General features: G+C 33.0%; 5 protein-coding genes across 11 annotated transcripts in view; 3 read left to right on the forward strand and 2 right to left on the reverse strand.

Annotated features, from left to right (window-relative positions):
• Positions 1-217: 217 nt before the first annotated feature.
• Tango10 (transport and golgi organization 10) lies at positions 218-4,598 on the reverse strand. Of its 2 annotated transcripts, none has more exons than XM_076518345.1 (4): positions 4,462-4,598; positions 2,468-2,559; positions 2,238-2,378; positions 218-2,127 (listed from the first exon to the last, which is right to left on the reverse strand). In XM_076518345.1, exons 2-4 carry the CDS (start codon positions 2,528-2,530, stop codon positions 868-870), a joined length of 1,464 nt encoding a protein of 487 aa, XP_076374460.1. In that variant the 5' UTR covers positions 2,531-2,559; positions 4,462-4,598; the 3' UTR covers positions 218-867. The 2 variants fall into 2 exon arrangements, with proteins under 2 accessions (XP_076374460.1, XP_033327147.2); XM_033471256.2 differs by lacking the exon at positions 4,462-4,598 and adding an exon at positions 2,821-3,216.
• On the reverse strand, positions 3,345-9,592 carry LOC143258767 (uncharacterized). Its single transcript, XM_076518341.1, has 2 exons — positions 9,163-9,592; positions 3,345-8,970 (listed from the first exon to the last, which is right to left on the reverse strand). Exon 2 carries the CDS (start codon positions 8,872-8,874, stop codon positions 4,147-4,149), a length of 4,728 nt encoding a protein of 1,575 aa, XP_076374456.1. The 5' UTR covers positions 8,875-8,970; positions 9,163-9,592; the 3' UTR covers positions 3,345-4,146.
• A 151-nt stretch (positions 9,593-9,743) lies between these two features.
• Positions 9,744-12,923, forward strand: LOC117220858 (bifunctional peptidase and arginyl-hydroxylase JMJD5). 6 transcript variants are annotated; one of them, XM_033471258.2, is made up of 9 exons: positions 10,043-10,163; positions 10,235-10,250; positions 10,927-11,089; positions 11,323-11,467; positions 11,544-11,721; positions 11,805-11,969; positions 12,046-12,263; positions 12,325-12,477; positions 12,548-12,923. In XM_033471258.2, the coding sequence occupies exons 3-9, from the start codon at positions 10,953-10,955 to the stop codon at positions 12,803-12,805; spliced, it is 1,254 nt and encodes a 417-aa protein (XP_033327149.2). In that variant the 5' UTR covers positions 10,043-10,163; positions 10,235-10,250; positions 10,927-10,952; the 3' UTR covers positions 12,806-12,923. The 6 variants fall into 6 exon arrangements, with proteins under 6 accessions (XP_033327155.2, XP_033327154.2, XP_033327156.2 ...); XM_033471264.2 differs by lacking the exons at positions 10,043-10,163; positions 10,235-10,250 and adding an exon at positions 9,744-9,866; XM_033471263.2 differs by lacking the exons at positions 10,043-10,163; positions 10,235-10,250 and adding an exon at positions 9,750-9,823.
• On the forward strand, positions 10,244-10,914 carry Alg14 (ALG14, UDP-N-acetylglucosaminyltransferase subunit). The gene has a single exon (XM_076518347.1). The coding sequence runs from the start codon at positions 10,249-10,251 to the stop codon at positions 10,879-10,881; it is 633 nt and encodes a 210-aa protein (XP_076374462.1). The 5' UTR covers positions 10,244-10,248; the 3' UTR covers positions 10,882-10,914.
• A 142-nt stretch (positions 12,924-13,065) lies between the features above and the next one.
• The window catches only part of LOC117220855 (uncharacterized), a 30,288-nt gene continuing 27,491 nt past the window's right edge, over positions 13,066-15,862 (forward strand). The window contains exon 1 of the mRNA XM_033471251.2: positions 13,066-13,400. Within this exon, the coding sequence (XP_033327142.2) occupies positions 13,293-13,400 (108 nt within the window). The 5' untranslated portion in view covers positions 13,066-13,292. The remainder of the gene's footprint in view (positions 13,401-15,862) is intronic.

Consider the following 15,862-nt stretch of genomic DNA (forward strand, 5'->3'; position numbering starts at 1 on the left):
TTTGTTTGAATTTGAATTGCTATCTATCAAAAATAAAATTAATGCCAATGGGAAATATTCATCCACTGTAAATAATTAGCAGGCAGCCTCATTTAGCATTTACTTACTTCTTTTCCGTAAACGAAAACAATAGCCTGTTAGATTCTTCAAAACCAACAGATTTCTATATTATTAACGTAAACGTTAACGGAAAGGTTCAGATACGACCATTTTCGACTTCCCTTTATAAATTGTAAAATCTTTTATTAAGATTTACGGTTTTCATATAAATACCAAAAATAGAAAAACTTCAAGTCAAACTTCTATTTTAGATGATAAATACATCTGCTCATAAAAAATGCATTTTCATTCTTTCTCTCAGTCGTAAATTGTTGATCGCATAAGTCAAATATATTACATTAATGTCTTGTACACAATCGTAATTGAGAATATTTCTTTATAACAATACTAGTAAAATATCTTAAGTTTAATATATATCGTGTAATAAAATAATGTATTTGCACAACCGCATAAGAGTACCTACTGTAAACAATGTTGTTCCTCAATGTTCTTTCTTTTTTTGTAATAGATTGCACGAACCAAATACAATATACGTATATATTATATACATATATATGCATAATCTTCTAATACTTTATTACATTCTACTTATCATATGTATGGTATATTAACATTCCATGTACAAAATTTAATTCTTATGTATATATCAGTTGTACAGATAAGGTCATTCTTTAAACTTTTATAAAAAGTTTAATGATTTGTAAGATACGCAGTGATACAATTTTTGGTATACTAGGAGTTTAATGAAAATAAATGTATTAATGAACGTAAAGCTAGATATTGAAAGAAACTAAAAGAATTGTACCCTTAGTTAGCTGGAGATATTACAATGTGCAATTTGAGCATGTCTTTGTTTGGCCCTACTAAATAAGGAGACAAAGTATCCGGCAGAGAACCCTGTTGCGGATTGAGTTCCTCGAATGGCAAGAGATCTTCTAAGTTAAGAACACGTTCGTCTTGATTAAATCTATGTATGACTTCGGTTACTCTCATAATATGTTCGACGCCGTCTTGCAGACCATAAATTAATACGCCTATTTTTACACGCATGTCAGTATAGCGGTCCAACGGTGGTTCCTTGCACGTAAACGACAATCGGACTGATCGTTTAATGTGCTCTGGCATCTCAACCGTTCCTTGCCATACAATTAAAAAGAATTTCTTAAACCAGACACCTTTCGGATAAATGTCTACGACCCATTCGCAAACACGATCACCGGCATATTCTGCCAAGCACGAATGACTTGAGAATACGAGAGTTCTAGTATGATAAGACGGTAAACTATGAAAGTTCTCTATTGTGAGCAACGAACTGCAAGTATCCACTGTGTATAATCTTGGCTCGAAAAGCAGCGCACCATCTTCCTCGCATAGACACACCTCTTTAATTCTATCTATCTGATTCGAATGAAACGACATTCCAATGGACAAACGTTCTACAAAGAATTCTTTATACGTCAGCGTCAGTGGAGCTAGTAATAGTTCAGCTAGTTGTCGAGGAGACATCATTGGAAACCTAACGGGAGTCATCACAGTTATCACTAATTGTTTTATCGTTACCTCGAATTCCTCGCTCGACAATTGCATTCGCAAACGAGCCGTTTGATGATCCAACCAAGATTCTAGACGCTTGTACAATGTCATTTCATCCTTTATCACTAGACTACTTTGATGCAACAACGATACCAAATTATCTAAATCGACGTTCCCGAAATCTGCAGTCTTGAACACCAATTCTAAATTCCATTTAATAAAATTTTGACACGCTTGGGTAATATTGTGATGACCGCAATTCGAGGTATATTGTAACCACGATGCCAGAGTACAATGCATGGCAGCTAATGCTATGTGATTCTGCATATAATCGAGGCACAGTGATATTAAATCTCTGACGTTGTACTTATCTGCTAAAGACAATATTGGTAGAACAACTCCACAATTGATTCTTATTTGACCAGTGTAAAAATATCGTAAAAATTCGCTAAATATAGATGCACACTGTGGTGTTTCTTGGAGTGTTACTCTACTCTCTTGAGATTCGCTCCATTGTGGACTCATTAACATTACCTATGTTAAAGGAAATAGCAAAAAAATCATTAAAGACATGTTTGAACTTAAAAACAGGAAATCTATGACAATGGATATCATTGTTATACTTGAAACATTCAGACACTTACTTGGAAAACATCGCTAGAAGCACAAAGTATAAGACGATGTGCTGGATACTCAATACCATCCACGACAAGACAAATATCGTTCATAAGACGTTCAGCATATAGTGTTGCTATTTTCAATAGCACTGTACGTGAGTTATCAACCTAGAAAAAAAAAATTATTGCATCATCTTAACTATAACTATAATAATATATTAACTATGACTATAACTCATTAAAGACATTATAATAACCTCTATTGAATCTGAATTTTCTTTTTGTTCAACATTGTTTGGTATGATGGTTGTTTCTTCCATTGATGCATCAAATTTTCAAAACGTAGTAACTGTAATGAAGAAAATATAGGTATGTAATAACAGTGTAGTCAATCTTTTTCCACTGGCTAATAAAATAACGGATAATCATTATAGATATATTAATGATTCATGTATTTGTTTTGTTATGTCGCGCATGATGAGAGTAAGATAAATTTTGGTTCGTGACAACTTTTTCAATTAAAAAACCGTATAACGTGTCGAACAGTACCACAGTTTTAAAGTATATATGACAGGTACTATTTATTGTAATTAATTAAGAAGATTTTTACCAATTATTGTGAAATTCGACGATGTATGCAAATTGGAAAATTATCGTTATCATGTAGTTTCATATCAAGTAACGAAAATATTATATCAGTTGATGTCGCAGAACTATCACTTTTCTTTATCACGTAATTTTCCTAAACACCATTTTTATCTTTTATTTAGCAATTAAATTGGAGATACATGTATATTATATTGTCTTGATATAAAAATTGGGCTGATTTGAAAGTCAGTTGTGTAAGTATACATGTAAGTACACATTTAGCATTGCAGTAACGACTCTCGATATGTGTACAAACTTGAAATATTATAGTGGCGACCTCTTTGCGCAGCTTTCTTTTGCTTATTACCATCACTACACACAGCGGGAAATTTTGAATCTGAAATATTTATGGAACTACAATAGTTCCCACAGATATTATATGCGATATTCATATGATAGAAGCACAAAATAAATTAAAAAAGATAGGAAGTATATGACGATACAAAAGGGGCGTTGATAAAAGATTGAAAAAGTCAAACGGAGCTATAAATGTTACAAAAGTTTATTATACATTTACACTCGATTACTTCAGAAGAAAACTGTCACAAACTGCCACATTATATCTGATTCATCATTAGAAACTTATATCAACTAAATTATATGATAAATTACGTAACTTTTTGAACAAAAACTGAAAATATAAATACACCGCTCATATTACAAAGTAAGAAAGTCATTGAATACTAGAAATATTTTAAACATACACACAAACATACAATACAAAAGAATAAGAAATTATACTTTTAACTGATACGGCATGAGATAGTACATTCACAAATTAGAAACTTTTGATATATTTGGTGCCAAACTGATCAAAGATTTAAAAATTGTTGCGTCCTACTATTTTATAAGGCATTTCCTACATACTAAGTTACCATGTAAAGCTTGAAGAGCACTTTGAGGTAAATGCTTCAAACAATATCAGAGAAAAAAATTGATTACAAATGGTAATAAATTGTGTTGTAAATCATATTCGTTAATTTTCTCCTTTCAGTACCTTAATCGAATTCTGTACTTATTTTTTAGGAATAAAAAAATGATATATCATATGGCACTATATAATAGAATAAATCATAAATAATATTCAGTACCTCTATTAATCTTTCTTAGACTTTACTTTTCTATTTTAAAAAATATGAACGAGCTTAAAATGTGTCTAACACAAGTAACAAAAATTTTGTTAATTTATAATCTAATTTGTCAGCAGATAATCAATATATTATTTCTGTACAACATTCACAAGTACACTGTAATCATATTTTTTTTATTTACAGTTGTAGCAATAGTTTTAAATAATTACATTTAACTCGTACTCGAATTCTTTATCGTTTAATTCTTCGAATTTATTATTGTACGTTTCATTATCGTGTATTCTTTTTTTGCTATATTGCACGATAACATCGTCTAGAGAACTTCCATTTTTGTTAAATTGTAAAATAGTTGCAGTTAGCTTTTCTATTAGCCAAAGATATGAATCAGCTGATACATGAATTTTGATTTTATGTTCAAATGCTTGATACTGGTGTTTGAATTCAATGTTACATAACAAACATGTTGTATCATGACTCTGTAAATAATGTATTTTGTAGGATTGTGTACTTACAAATTTCATAACGCATGTTGCACAACTGAAACAATTATCTTTTGCAATATTATTAAATCTTTGGTACTCGTAAAGGGTAATAAGACGTCTTAGTCCTAGAAGTTTTACTATGTTTTGCTGAATGTCTTCCACTCTATTGAACATTAATTCTGCATTGGTATTGTCTTTTCTCGAATCAAAATCGCATGTAACAATGTGGAAATTTATTAGATGCTTAAGTAGTTCATTAATAGCATAGAGGCGGTTGCAAAGTTCACACACATCTACATTAATACCATGAAACTTTTGTAAATGGAACATCATTTCTTTTTTTGTATGACACATTATATCGCAATCTTTACATTTGAACATTTCTTCCGTATTGGATTCTAAAGAGCTCATAAACTTGTTCATGAATATATGAACTGTTTCTGTAGATTCGTTTAAGTGTTTTGTATAGGAAGTAGTAGATATGTTATTTTCTGTAGGATGATCACCATTTTTTTCAGTATAACTATTAATATTGCTTTCAGCATTACTTTCAATATTACTACTTTTAGTATTTAAATTATGGAGTAGACTATTTTGTGAACTCACAGATGAGTGTACGGATACATGTTTCTCTAGCATATATTTTGTAAGAAAACTTAATTCACAAGAGTAGCATGTATATGGTCCTGCTGTCTCGAAATGATAACTTACATTATGTTGCATTAGACGTATGCCATTAATAAATTTTTGATTACATCTTTTGCAATTCCAGTATGTGACTTTGCGACCTGTGCATATATGAATGTTCACCATTCTAACAGAAGTAAGAACTTTGTTGCAATTATCACAGACATGGACAACAGATACATCTTTGTGAACGTTATATCTATGACATGCATAGCTTTTATATGATGGAAAGTTTTTCTTGCACAAATTACAGTGCCGTATTTTTCTTCTGTTTATGTTGCAGTCATTAAGCATTTTGCACATTACATTTTCGTATATTCTGTTCTCTTCTTTCCTAGGTATTTCCGGTACATTTTGTTTAGGAATGTTATGTTCATTTATTAAATTCTCATCACCTAGTGTAGTTTTATTTCCATCTGCATCGTTGCTATCGCTTAAATACGGGACAAGCAGATTTGATACTTCTCGATCTTCCAAAACAGAATCATGCAGGAAGAACATGTGTTCTTTTAATAGGTCAAAAGAATTAAATTCCTTATCACATAGTTTACATCGTATTTCTTCTTGTTCACAACATACAGTTTGCTGTGCGGTAGTATCCCTTCTTAATTTTCTCATCAATTTTTGTCTTTTCACACCCGTCCTCCACATCCGGAATGCACTGTCATTATTGGAGTTGTTAAATTTTTCAGGAATGATTTCTTCTGCTGTGGTGTTGCAATTTGCTTCTTCTAGGTCCTTATTCATAACAGAACTTAATGTATCATTAGGGCGATCATTTAAGTCTTTTATATATGTTCCTGGTAGATGTGCATTATTTTCGACTTCACTCACATTGTTATCTTGCAAAATTTCTTGTAATTCTTTTTTAACATTCTTAGAATCCATTGTATGTTTAGACATGTGTGAGAGCAATGAACGTTTCTCCTTATACTTTATAGAACAAATTTCGCAGCTATATAGACATTTTTTTGGTCGTTCTTCTTTTTTTACATGTTCACATTTTTTCACTTTATCTAGGAATTGGCATGAAGTATTATGCATACGGGTGAGATGTTGCTTAAAAGTACCTTGACGATCAAATACTCTCAAACAACAACAACATTTATATTTTTTGTATTTACTGTTTTCCTTGTCCATATTAAAATGAATAATATCAACTATATATCGCTTTTTTGTGCGCAAAAACTCATTGTTTTCGCATTGTAAATGTACATCCATTAAATGCTGTTGAAAACGTGATACAGAATACATATGCACATTGCAAACTACACATTCAATTTGTAATGGTTCATCCCTTGTAAAATTTGTTTTCGCCGAAAATTGTAGCATAAGATTAAGGATCTCTTTACATTTCACACAAATTGCTATAATGGTTGGCATTCCGCGATCTTCCTTTATATACTCCTCCATTTGTGTTTTCTTTGAATTATTTATACCTTTTATTTTGTTTTTTAAATAAAATTTATAAATATTTTCTAATAATTCATTAGTCTGTAAATGGGAATTATTATCTTGTAATGTTTCAGCTTTATCAACTTCATTATTTGTTGATATGTCGCATTCATTTCCTTCTAACTCTGAACTTTGATTTTCTACGTTATTTTCTTGTTTAATAGAGTCATTAAAATATGAACATTCCTTATTCAAGACTGACTGTGCGGTTTTAATTACCGTCAATTCATTTTTACTGTCACGTTGATATACTGCTGTGGTTGTGAAGTGCTCCTCTGTACTGAACAAACTTGATGTATTGTTATCCCTGTTTACTACCTGCTCTTCTAATCTTTGTGTAGTAAGTCGATCTATCGAAGTAAAATTATTAACATCCTGAGTTGGACACATGCTTCCTTCTTTATTTTTATGTAAATCATCTATGGTTTGGTCTTCACATTTTTTTATACTATTGTGTACCTTATTAAATTGATCATTCTTTTTTATTTTGGTAACTTTATACTGCTTACGAATAGTGCAATTTTCCTTCCTAATATTTTTTACTGTATACTGCATTTCTTTTTTTCCTGAATTCTTTATTTTATTTTCGATGTACCTTGGAGTATGTATCAGTTGAGTTATTTCAGATACAGAAAGGTATTCTAACTTTACTAACGGTATTATTAATTCCCTATTATTTTTAAAGTTCTTAATTATCTTAATATTACGATTACTTGCTTGTGTGACGTCCTTAAGTGATCCTATTAATTTCTTTTTATTTATTTTTGTCGAAACTAATGTCTTTTTCATTGTTTTAAAAGCACTGTGTTTACATTTGTTTGAGGGATTGAACGGATGCTGTCCTTTTTTCTTTACATCAATATGACACTCTGATTTTATTATTTCTTTCTTTTTTATACTCCTATGGACATCTGTTTTAGTCTTTTCGATTTTAATAGACTTATTAATTTCGCATTCATTTTTCTTGTTAACTTCCATGGAGATATCACAATCGTCCTTTAAGTTGGAGTTAACCAAATGTTGAAGATTGGTCTGTAAAATGGTTTCCGCAATATTCCGATTTTTACATAATTCCAATGATGGTTTTCGTTTATTTTCCCTCACAAGGCAATGTAATTTTTGTTGTTTTATATTTAATATTGAATGATTTTCGTTGCCCTGAATGGCTTTATCACAGGAAGGATTATTACCATGCAAATTACATGAGAATGTATCAGATTTACTATGAAAATGTGTTGTCATCTGTAAATTCTGTTGGACTATCGTTTCTTCTTTAAGTTCGATTACATGTTTTTCTTTGTTCGGTCTTTCCCATTTTCTCTGAGCAGAAAATGCAGATGTGATTTTTTGAGATTTCTGGTCAGTTTGGTTGCTTATGTTCTCTGCTTGTGCCATTGATCTTGTTCTCATACGATTTTCTAATGGCTTCACTAAACATTTTTTTTCAGACAACGAATTTATATCATCATTATATTTCGTTATATTGACATAGGCTTGCAGTGTCCTATCATTTGTGAAATTAGGAACAGTTATGTCAGTCTTTTTCTCACAATTATTCTTGAGATGTGTAAGCTCAGATGTGTAAGTTTTTAAGAAATCAGTTGTCAGCACACTTAATTGAGTATTATCAGTCTGCAAATTCTTCTGGTTAAATGCATGCTCCATTTGTGGTAAACTACTTCTGAGCTGTCTATATGAAGGTACTAAATCTTCATTTGTCTTAGTCATACGAGCTGTTCTCATACTCTCAAGGTTCTTTGTAGTTGTAATATTCTTCTTTTCTTGAGAAAACCCAAGTAATGGTTCCTCAATTCGCGTATGTATTATGTTACGGTTATTTCGATTTTGTGGAAGTCTATTGCTCTGCTTTTTCATTGGAGTATTTAAATGTGTCTGCCTTGATTTTAAAGATTTTCTAGTATCGTCATTTGATGAATCAGTGCTCAGTGCTGATGAATAAACTACAGATTGTGAGAAACAATTATAATTCTTACTATAATTAGCCTCGACGTTACTGGATAACTGAATCTGACTTGAACTATTTTCATTCTGTTTTGATCTTAAACTCATAGCTGCTTGTATTGGTTCTCCGTTTATGTTTCTCTTTGTGTTCATAATGTTATCATTCGATACAAATTTGTTATTTAAACTTATAGCATCCTGTTCTTGAAGTATATTAGTTCTAGTATGATTTCTAGACTTACAGAAATTCTTCTTATGTTTAACGAAATTCAATTTCTTCTTAAGTATTTGATTTGCATCCAATTGGTTATCAAATTTCGATTTCAGAAACTTTGTCATTATGAATTTGTTATCAACAATGTAAGATCTTAGTAGTAGTACTTTTAATGTCTCAAAAAGCGTTCACATGATTCATCTGCTTCATGTACAACGAACCTAAAATGACACGTTTTTGGTTTTGTTATTGCTTACAAATGAATATATTACACGTACGTTACTAAATAATAATTTTTCTTAAATGTAACAGAAATATAATACAGTTAACGAAAGATTCTTTAACGATACGAATCTGTCTGAAAAATCGAACAAAACTTGTTCTATCGTTTCAATTATTTTAAAAATACGTACCGCTAAAACAAATATTTACCACCACGAGACGTTTAGTTATCCCGAAAAGGTTTCAATTGCAATTCTATGTACAATTATTTGTCAATTAAAGACAACAGGTTTCCTCTTTCCACCTTTTGTTTACATCGGATCGGGATAATTATTTCAGGAACAAAATTTCACACTTATCCCGTAAAGGAATATTATGTGTTTGTACGCTTGTGCAGCAAGTTATGAATCAGTACCTACAGTATAGTAAAAGATGTACATACACGCCATGACACATGATGCTGTACAATTTACATATTCGTGAAATGCTCTGTGTAGAGTATCCCATCTATATGTATCTATTTTAACACAGATAGAGGATTTTCACAGTAGTGAACTTTTAATTGCTTTTAATCTGTATTTAATTACATTATTGTCACTTCTTTGAGGTATTATGTTTTATTGAATTAATGAGGATAGAGTCTCCACATGCGTGGTATTGGAAATATTTGAAACGCAGTTTATTGGTAAATTATTCATTTGTATTTACGTACGCATGCGCACGCGGAAGATGGAGTGCTCCACTGCTCCATTGCTATTCATTTAGTTCCATAGTCGCGCAGTCGCAGTAGTGTGTCAGCAGCCAATGGGAGAAGAGGCGGAATACTTTCTTGTGCTTTGAAGTGTATTTTAAGTGCGTAACTTATGAAGAAATTATATTTCTCGTCAAAATTACGGTGCGACAAACAAATTTAATTGACAAAATCTATTTGATCGAACGTTTCGAAGCTGCATTGTTAATATTTCACCATTGCATTGTTGATATTTCGTCATTGTGTTAACTGCGTCACAAGTGTTTCACCGGGTAAGAACGGTCGATTCAGTGGATTAATTATTGAAATTGCGGTGCGACAAACAAATTTAATTGACAAAATCTATTTGATTGAACGTTTCGAAGCTGCATTGTTAATATTTCACCATTGCATTGTTGATATTTCTTCATTGCGTTAACTGCGTTACAAGTGTTTCACCGGGTAAGAACGGTCGATTCAGTGGATTAATTATTGAAATCTTATTCTTCATTCTTTCGTTGTCATTTTTACAGGTTATATTGGAGAAATGTATGCAATATATTGTATTTATACTTTTACAATTATTTGCGTTGCAATTCTCACGAGAATGTGTTTCATGATATTTCGGACATTTACGACAAAACGAACGCATGTTGCTTCCGTTAACAATGTGAAAACATTAATAATATTGGGGTCTGGTGGACATACTGCAGAAATGATAAGAATTCTTAGTTACTTAGAGTTTAAGAATTATTCACCAAGAATCTATGTTCACGCTGATACAGATGTAATAAGTGTAGAGAAAGTGCAGGATTTAGAAAAAGATAATACAGATTACAAAATAATAAAGATTCAACGGAGTAGAGAAATTAGACAGTCGTATTTTACATCTATTTATACTACGTTGTGGGCAACATTAGAGTCGATACCACTTTTGTGGACAGAACGTCCAGATTTACTTTTGTGCAATGGCCCAGGCACTTGTGTCCCTTTGTGTATCATTATGTTTCTATTTAAAGTGTTTTTCGTTACACGAACTACGATAGTATTTATTGAAAGCTTTTGCAGAGTGCACACATTATCTTTAAGTGGGAAAATTTTGTATTATATAGTTGATTATCTACTTGTTCAATGGCCATCGTTAAGCAAACCTATGTACAAAAAAGCAATTTATATTTGAGTAAACCAATTTTAATACAAACTTTATTTTTCACCTTTTGTTTAGTATTATACCTTCGTTATCTTTGGATTATGTATAAAGACATGTTTGTCGCAAGAATTGTTCCATGGGAGTTAATGGGAACTGTAAAGGATTGTTTACCCATTGAAATGAAAATACATTTATTGCCAATAGCAACAAGACTGAAAGAATTCAGTGGAAATGAAACGTAAAGACTTTTCATATATACGTATGTCAGAGATTAAGTTCATTTTTAGATTTGAGATTACATACATAATGAATACACATTCGGCTGCTATTTGTATTTCTAACAAAATCATTTGAAAAATAGGATAGAAAAAGTTCCATACTATATTAATTATTTAAAAAATTCACTTGTTACTGAAATTATGGTTTTCAAATGATGGCATATGTGCATAATTATATTTCTTTTTGTAACAGAGATTTATCGAAAAAGTGGGTAAACAGTTCATTAATCTTAATTGAAGCATGTTTGGACAAAACGTGGGAAATATTAAATGCTGGTTATTGGAAGTATGTTCCAATAGAGTACCGATATTGTTATTCATTATGTACTATCTTAAAGGTATTTTAATAGTTAGAGTTAGAGTTAAAGTTGTACGATAAATATTGAGATATAAATTGAAATTATCAATTAATAGGCTGTATTACTTGAGATTCAACATAATGAGAATGATGACAAAAAGTTCTCAAATAACATGACATTGTTAAAAAGTATTGTCCAACAAGTAGACAAAGGTATTTTATTAGGATCACCGCTTCTTAATATGCCTGATTTATTACCAACAATCGCATCACAGTTAAATAATTGTAGTGCCTGTAAGTATTATATTAAACTAATAAAATTAATTTAATGAGTTGCTTATAAAATCATTAATATTTACTTATTGTAATATTTTCAGCACAATTATTGAAGGCATCATCTCTTAAGGAATTAATTGGCGGTTTTGAAAGTATAGTTGATGTTACTCTTCCTGGATTCAAAAACATCCGTGAATACAATGAACCATCAATGGAATTGTTCTACAAAGAAATCTTCAGGCTTAAAATTCCAGCACTTCTAAAAGGTGATTGATATATTCGTTTAAAATAATTTGTTGAAACATTAATTTTGTTTTGATATTAGGTATCTTCTAATTTCAGATTGCATTAATCATTGGAGAGCTTTGGAACAATGGCAAAATATCAATTATTTAAGTAGAGTAGCAGGACATCGAACGGTACCAATTGAAATTGGATCACGTTACACAGACGAAGACTGGACCCAGCAACTTGTTCTGTTTTCCGAATTTTTACAAAATCATATATTATCAAAACACGATAAAATTGGATATTTGGCTCAACATCAACTTTTTGAACAGGTTTTTACATACTTTTGTAAATTTATTTAGAAACTTTAAAATCTTACAATGATAATTGCAGATTCCAGAATTGAAAGATGATTTTACAATACCTGAGTATTGTAATTTCACAGACAACGATGAAGTGGAACAACCAGACATAAATGCATGGTTTGGGCCCAGTGGAACTGTCTCACCATTGCACTTCGATCCGAAAAATAATCTCCTGTGCCAGGTAGGAAATTATAGTAGCTTTGTATAAATTAAAAACAATCAGCTTTTTTATATCGTTCTATTCTTTTTAGGTATTTGGATATAAAAGAGTTATCTTATATGATCCAAAAGATTCACCTAATCTGTATCCATATGATACACGATTACTTAACAATACTGCTCAAGTAGATCCTTTAAATCCGAACTATGAGCAATGGCCAAATTTCAAAAAATCGTCAGGGTTTGTGAGTTATTTAAAACCTGGAGAAATGCTTTATATTCCTCCAAGGTGGTGGCATCATGTAACTGCTTTAACACCAAGCTTTTCAATAAGCTTTTGGTGGAATTAGGCATAGTAAGTGAATGAAATTAAGATAAGTAAATATAAATACATAGAGAATGATTACACATAAGTACTCTTAGTAAACGATCTGTGATACCATGGTCAAATAAAATAATTAAAACAAACATATCACAATAAAATATATTTGTGAAGTTATAATGCGTTCATTTAGGAAATTCTTTAGTTTTTAGTTATTGATCACTGAGAATCGTTGATCATTAGTGTATTGTGCGTGTATGAAGTATTCTTTTAATGAAGGTTGGACACATTGAATGCAGATTTTAATTGTAGCTCCAAAAACGCGTACTTTTAAGAATTAAATTAACATTAGAAACCGAACGGGAATTTCTGGTGACAATTAAATGTTATTCGGCGGGTTCAAGTGATTCAAATAAAATAGGGGTATATACAAACCGCTAAAGCAAATGTAGCACAAAAGCGTGTATGAGAATAAAACACAATGCTATAAATAACACCTGACCTACGTTTTCAGTATGGGGCGTAGAAAATATACGTATATGCAAAGTCTGTCAAACGAAACACACAGTTATTATTTGGGAATGACGACAGAGGAAGCATTTCCGCCGATCATTAGGCTCCAGGTAAAAATGTGTGCTGTAACATTGTGAACAAAATTTCTCACACATCCGTGGTCGCGTTTCCGTATCGACGTTCGCACGGCATATATTTAAAACAATGCTCTTTTTTCCTGTATGTATGTATGTCATGTCAAGTGAAGGTAACTTGTAACGAAAATTTTTTAAACAAAAATCACAATTTGAAAACCAATAGTTTGAACGACGTTCCTACGCGAATGCAAAGTTATGGTGATCGAAATATGTTTCCACGCTGTGACATAACAAGAGAAAATATTAAATAGATTTTGTGGGTGAGATTTGATAGTGCATCCAATGCGATAAAATAGGGTGTCAGTTACTATGATACAGTATTTACACATGTCGTAATATTGGCTAAATTCCAGTATTTTAGAAGTTCATAAATATTTTTAGAAAATCCACATAAACAGCACATTAATTCATTCGTGCAACCCTCTTCCGGTTTCAACATTAAATCTCAGATGAATCGAAGCTTGAAATTTCGAATCAACTATAATTATAAAATATATAAATTAGAGCATTCCAGGAAATTCAAGATTTATTTATCGAATACCAGTGTGTTCTCGACTCGTGGCTAAATACAGCTCGCACAATTAGCAGGGGATTGAAACGACCTTAAAAAGTTCGAATAAAATTCAAGACACATGAACTTCGAACACTCGAAACATTTTCGACTCATTTCCTCCCCTAGACCTCTGCCAATTATACCACAGCTGCTCAACCGGCAGTTATCAGAGCGCGTTCGACAAACTCTTTCAAATCCAATTTCCTTCAACAAACTACCCTAGTATGAGCCTTGCTCCTTAATTGCTGCTTTAATCACGGATTGCAATTAGCGATACCTTGTTATTAACTGCAATTAACAGTGCTCCTCGACTTTAATTATTAGTTGAAGAATTGATTAACCACTGCTATTCTTTGCATATACGGTGGAAGCTATTTAATCGATTAATCAATTGATTAAATCGATCGCCGATTTTTCAACGATTAATTCAATTTCCGCGCGGCTTATCCAACCGTTGTACACTGGCGGAAGAAAAGTTAATGATCAGAAATACCGTCGGGTCATCGCTACAACTTTATGCGAATCTGTATTTTTATACAAGAATAATAAACGATAGAAATCCGATAACGCGGCTGCGAGAATTAGCGCGTCGCCAAGAAAATTCAGATAATTTCGTAAAAACGAGTCGTGCGATAATCAAACTGGACTCGTTTTAAAGCTCGAAGCTTCTATTTCGGCTATTTTTTTCGGCGTTTTTCTATTTTGGCTGATTTTTTGGCCAGCATTTTCGACGCGTTGGAAAATTTTGTTCGCGACTATACCCAACACGAATTCGAAGATCGAAGCCACCCCTTTGCAACGAACACTTAAACTTTCTTCCGCGATTTTTTCATAGTTGCTTTATCGAGCTTTCACGCGACAAAAAATGGCTAAGAAAACATCGTACACCAAGTTTCACGGGGTCGTTGCAAAGGGGACACTTCAGCCTGCAAATCCATGGGTAGATCGGGATTCATGGACAAAATTTTCCAACGTTTCCGCGGATTTCCATGTGAAATAAAAATCGTCCAGGTCGGTCACAGGAAATCGAAACTGAATGAAAAGCTAATTCTTCTCCAAATAATTGAACCGACTGAAAATAATGCGGCGACATTTTTCAATTCTCTCCGCACTATCTTCGCGCTGCGATTTCTTTCATCGACGGCACTTCTTCGTCCTCCCTGTCGTCGAGCAAATTTTCCTGATAGAACGAGACGATTTTTGTTCGTCGCGTGTCATCTCATTTGTTTTCATTGCTCTCGTGACAGAATTCATATTTAGCAAATCGTGTCACGCGGTCTTTATTAATCGGATCAGCAGAAGCGCCGAGACAACCACTCGCGATACCAATCGACCCATGGGACCCAAACGGTCCCATCGAGCAAGGGACCGTTCGTAAAGCAGCGTCTCGATCGCGCGAAAACGATCGAAGAATCGTTCTCACGAAAGCGTACCGTCGAAAGTTCAAGGCACAAGGTGCGGAAGGAAGCTTGAGAAGTCGCTTCACCCTGCTCGCGTCCGCACAATCTCCGCAGTCCGGGGCCCGATGCGGCTTCCATTGGCCGATTTTTTCGTCCAAGTTGATTTACTCCGCCGGTAAGTCTCGGCCGGCGCGGTTAATCTTACGTGGATTTCCGGCGAAGGGGTTTCGGACGCCGGGCGAAGAGAACGCACCCCGAGGCGCTTGCGCACCCCCTCTGATAAAGAACCGCGGCACCGGCTCGCAGGCCCGCCGATGGAATAAGGACAGGTGTACGGGGCGGGCGTTGAAAGGGAGAGGAGAGAGAGAGAGAGAGAGAGATAGAAAGAGAGAGGGAGGCCGAGTAAAGGAGGCAACGATGCAACCCCTGTTTTTCCCGTAATCGTTGCCGCTCGATTCTGCGCCTTGGCCGGCATACGGGGG

The sequence above is a fragment of the Megalopta genalis genome, chromosome 2 (assembly GCF_051020955.1).
Source record: "Megalopta genalis isolate 19385.01 chromosome 2, iyMegGena1_principal, whole genome shotgun sequence".
NCBI classification, from domain to species: Eukaryota; Metazoa; Arthropoda; class Insecta; order Hymenoptera; family Halictidae; genus Megalopta; species Megalopta genalis.

What these genes read in the sequence shown, in the direction of transcription:
- Tango10 (XM_076518345.1), bottom strand. Translation starts at nt 2,530, where the DNA reads ATGGAAGAAACAACCATCATACCAAACAATGTTGAACAAAAAGAAAAT. An exon ending in AAAATTCAGATTCAATAGAG is followed by an intron (nt 2,379 to 2,467) that starts GTTATTATAATG and finishes TTTTTTTTCTAG; the next exon opens with GTTGATAACTCACGTACAGT. An exon ending in CTTCTAGCGATGTTTTCCAA is followed by an intron (nt 2,128 to 2,237) that starts GTAAGTGTCTGA and finishes CCTTTAACATAG; the next exon opens with GTAATGTTAATGAGTCCACA.
- LOC143258767 (XM_076518341.1), bottom strand. Translation starts at nt 8,874, where the DNA reads ATGACAAAGTTTCTGAAATCGAAATTTGATAACCAATTGGATGCAAAT.
- Alg14 (XM_076518347.1), top strand. Translation starts at nt 10,249, where the DNA reads ATGTATGCAATATATTGTATTTATACTTTTACAATTATTTGCGTTGCA.
- LOC117220858 (XM_033471264.2), top strand. Translation starts at nt 10,953, where the DNA reads ATGTATAAAGACATGTTTGTCGCAAGAATTGTTCCATGGGAGTTAATG. An exon ending in AATTCCAGCACTTCTAAAAG is followed by an intron (nt 11,970 to 12,045) that starts GTGATTGATATA and finishes TTCTAATTTCAG; the next exon opens with ATTGCATTAATCATTGGAGA. An exon ending in AAAATAATCTCCTGTGCCAG is followed by an intron (nt 12,478 to 12,547) that starts GTAGGAAATTAT and finishes TATTCTTTTTAG; the next exon opens with GTATTTGGATATAAAAGAGT.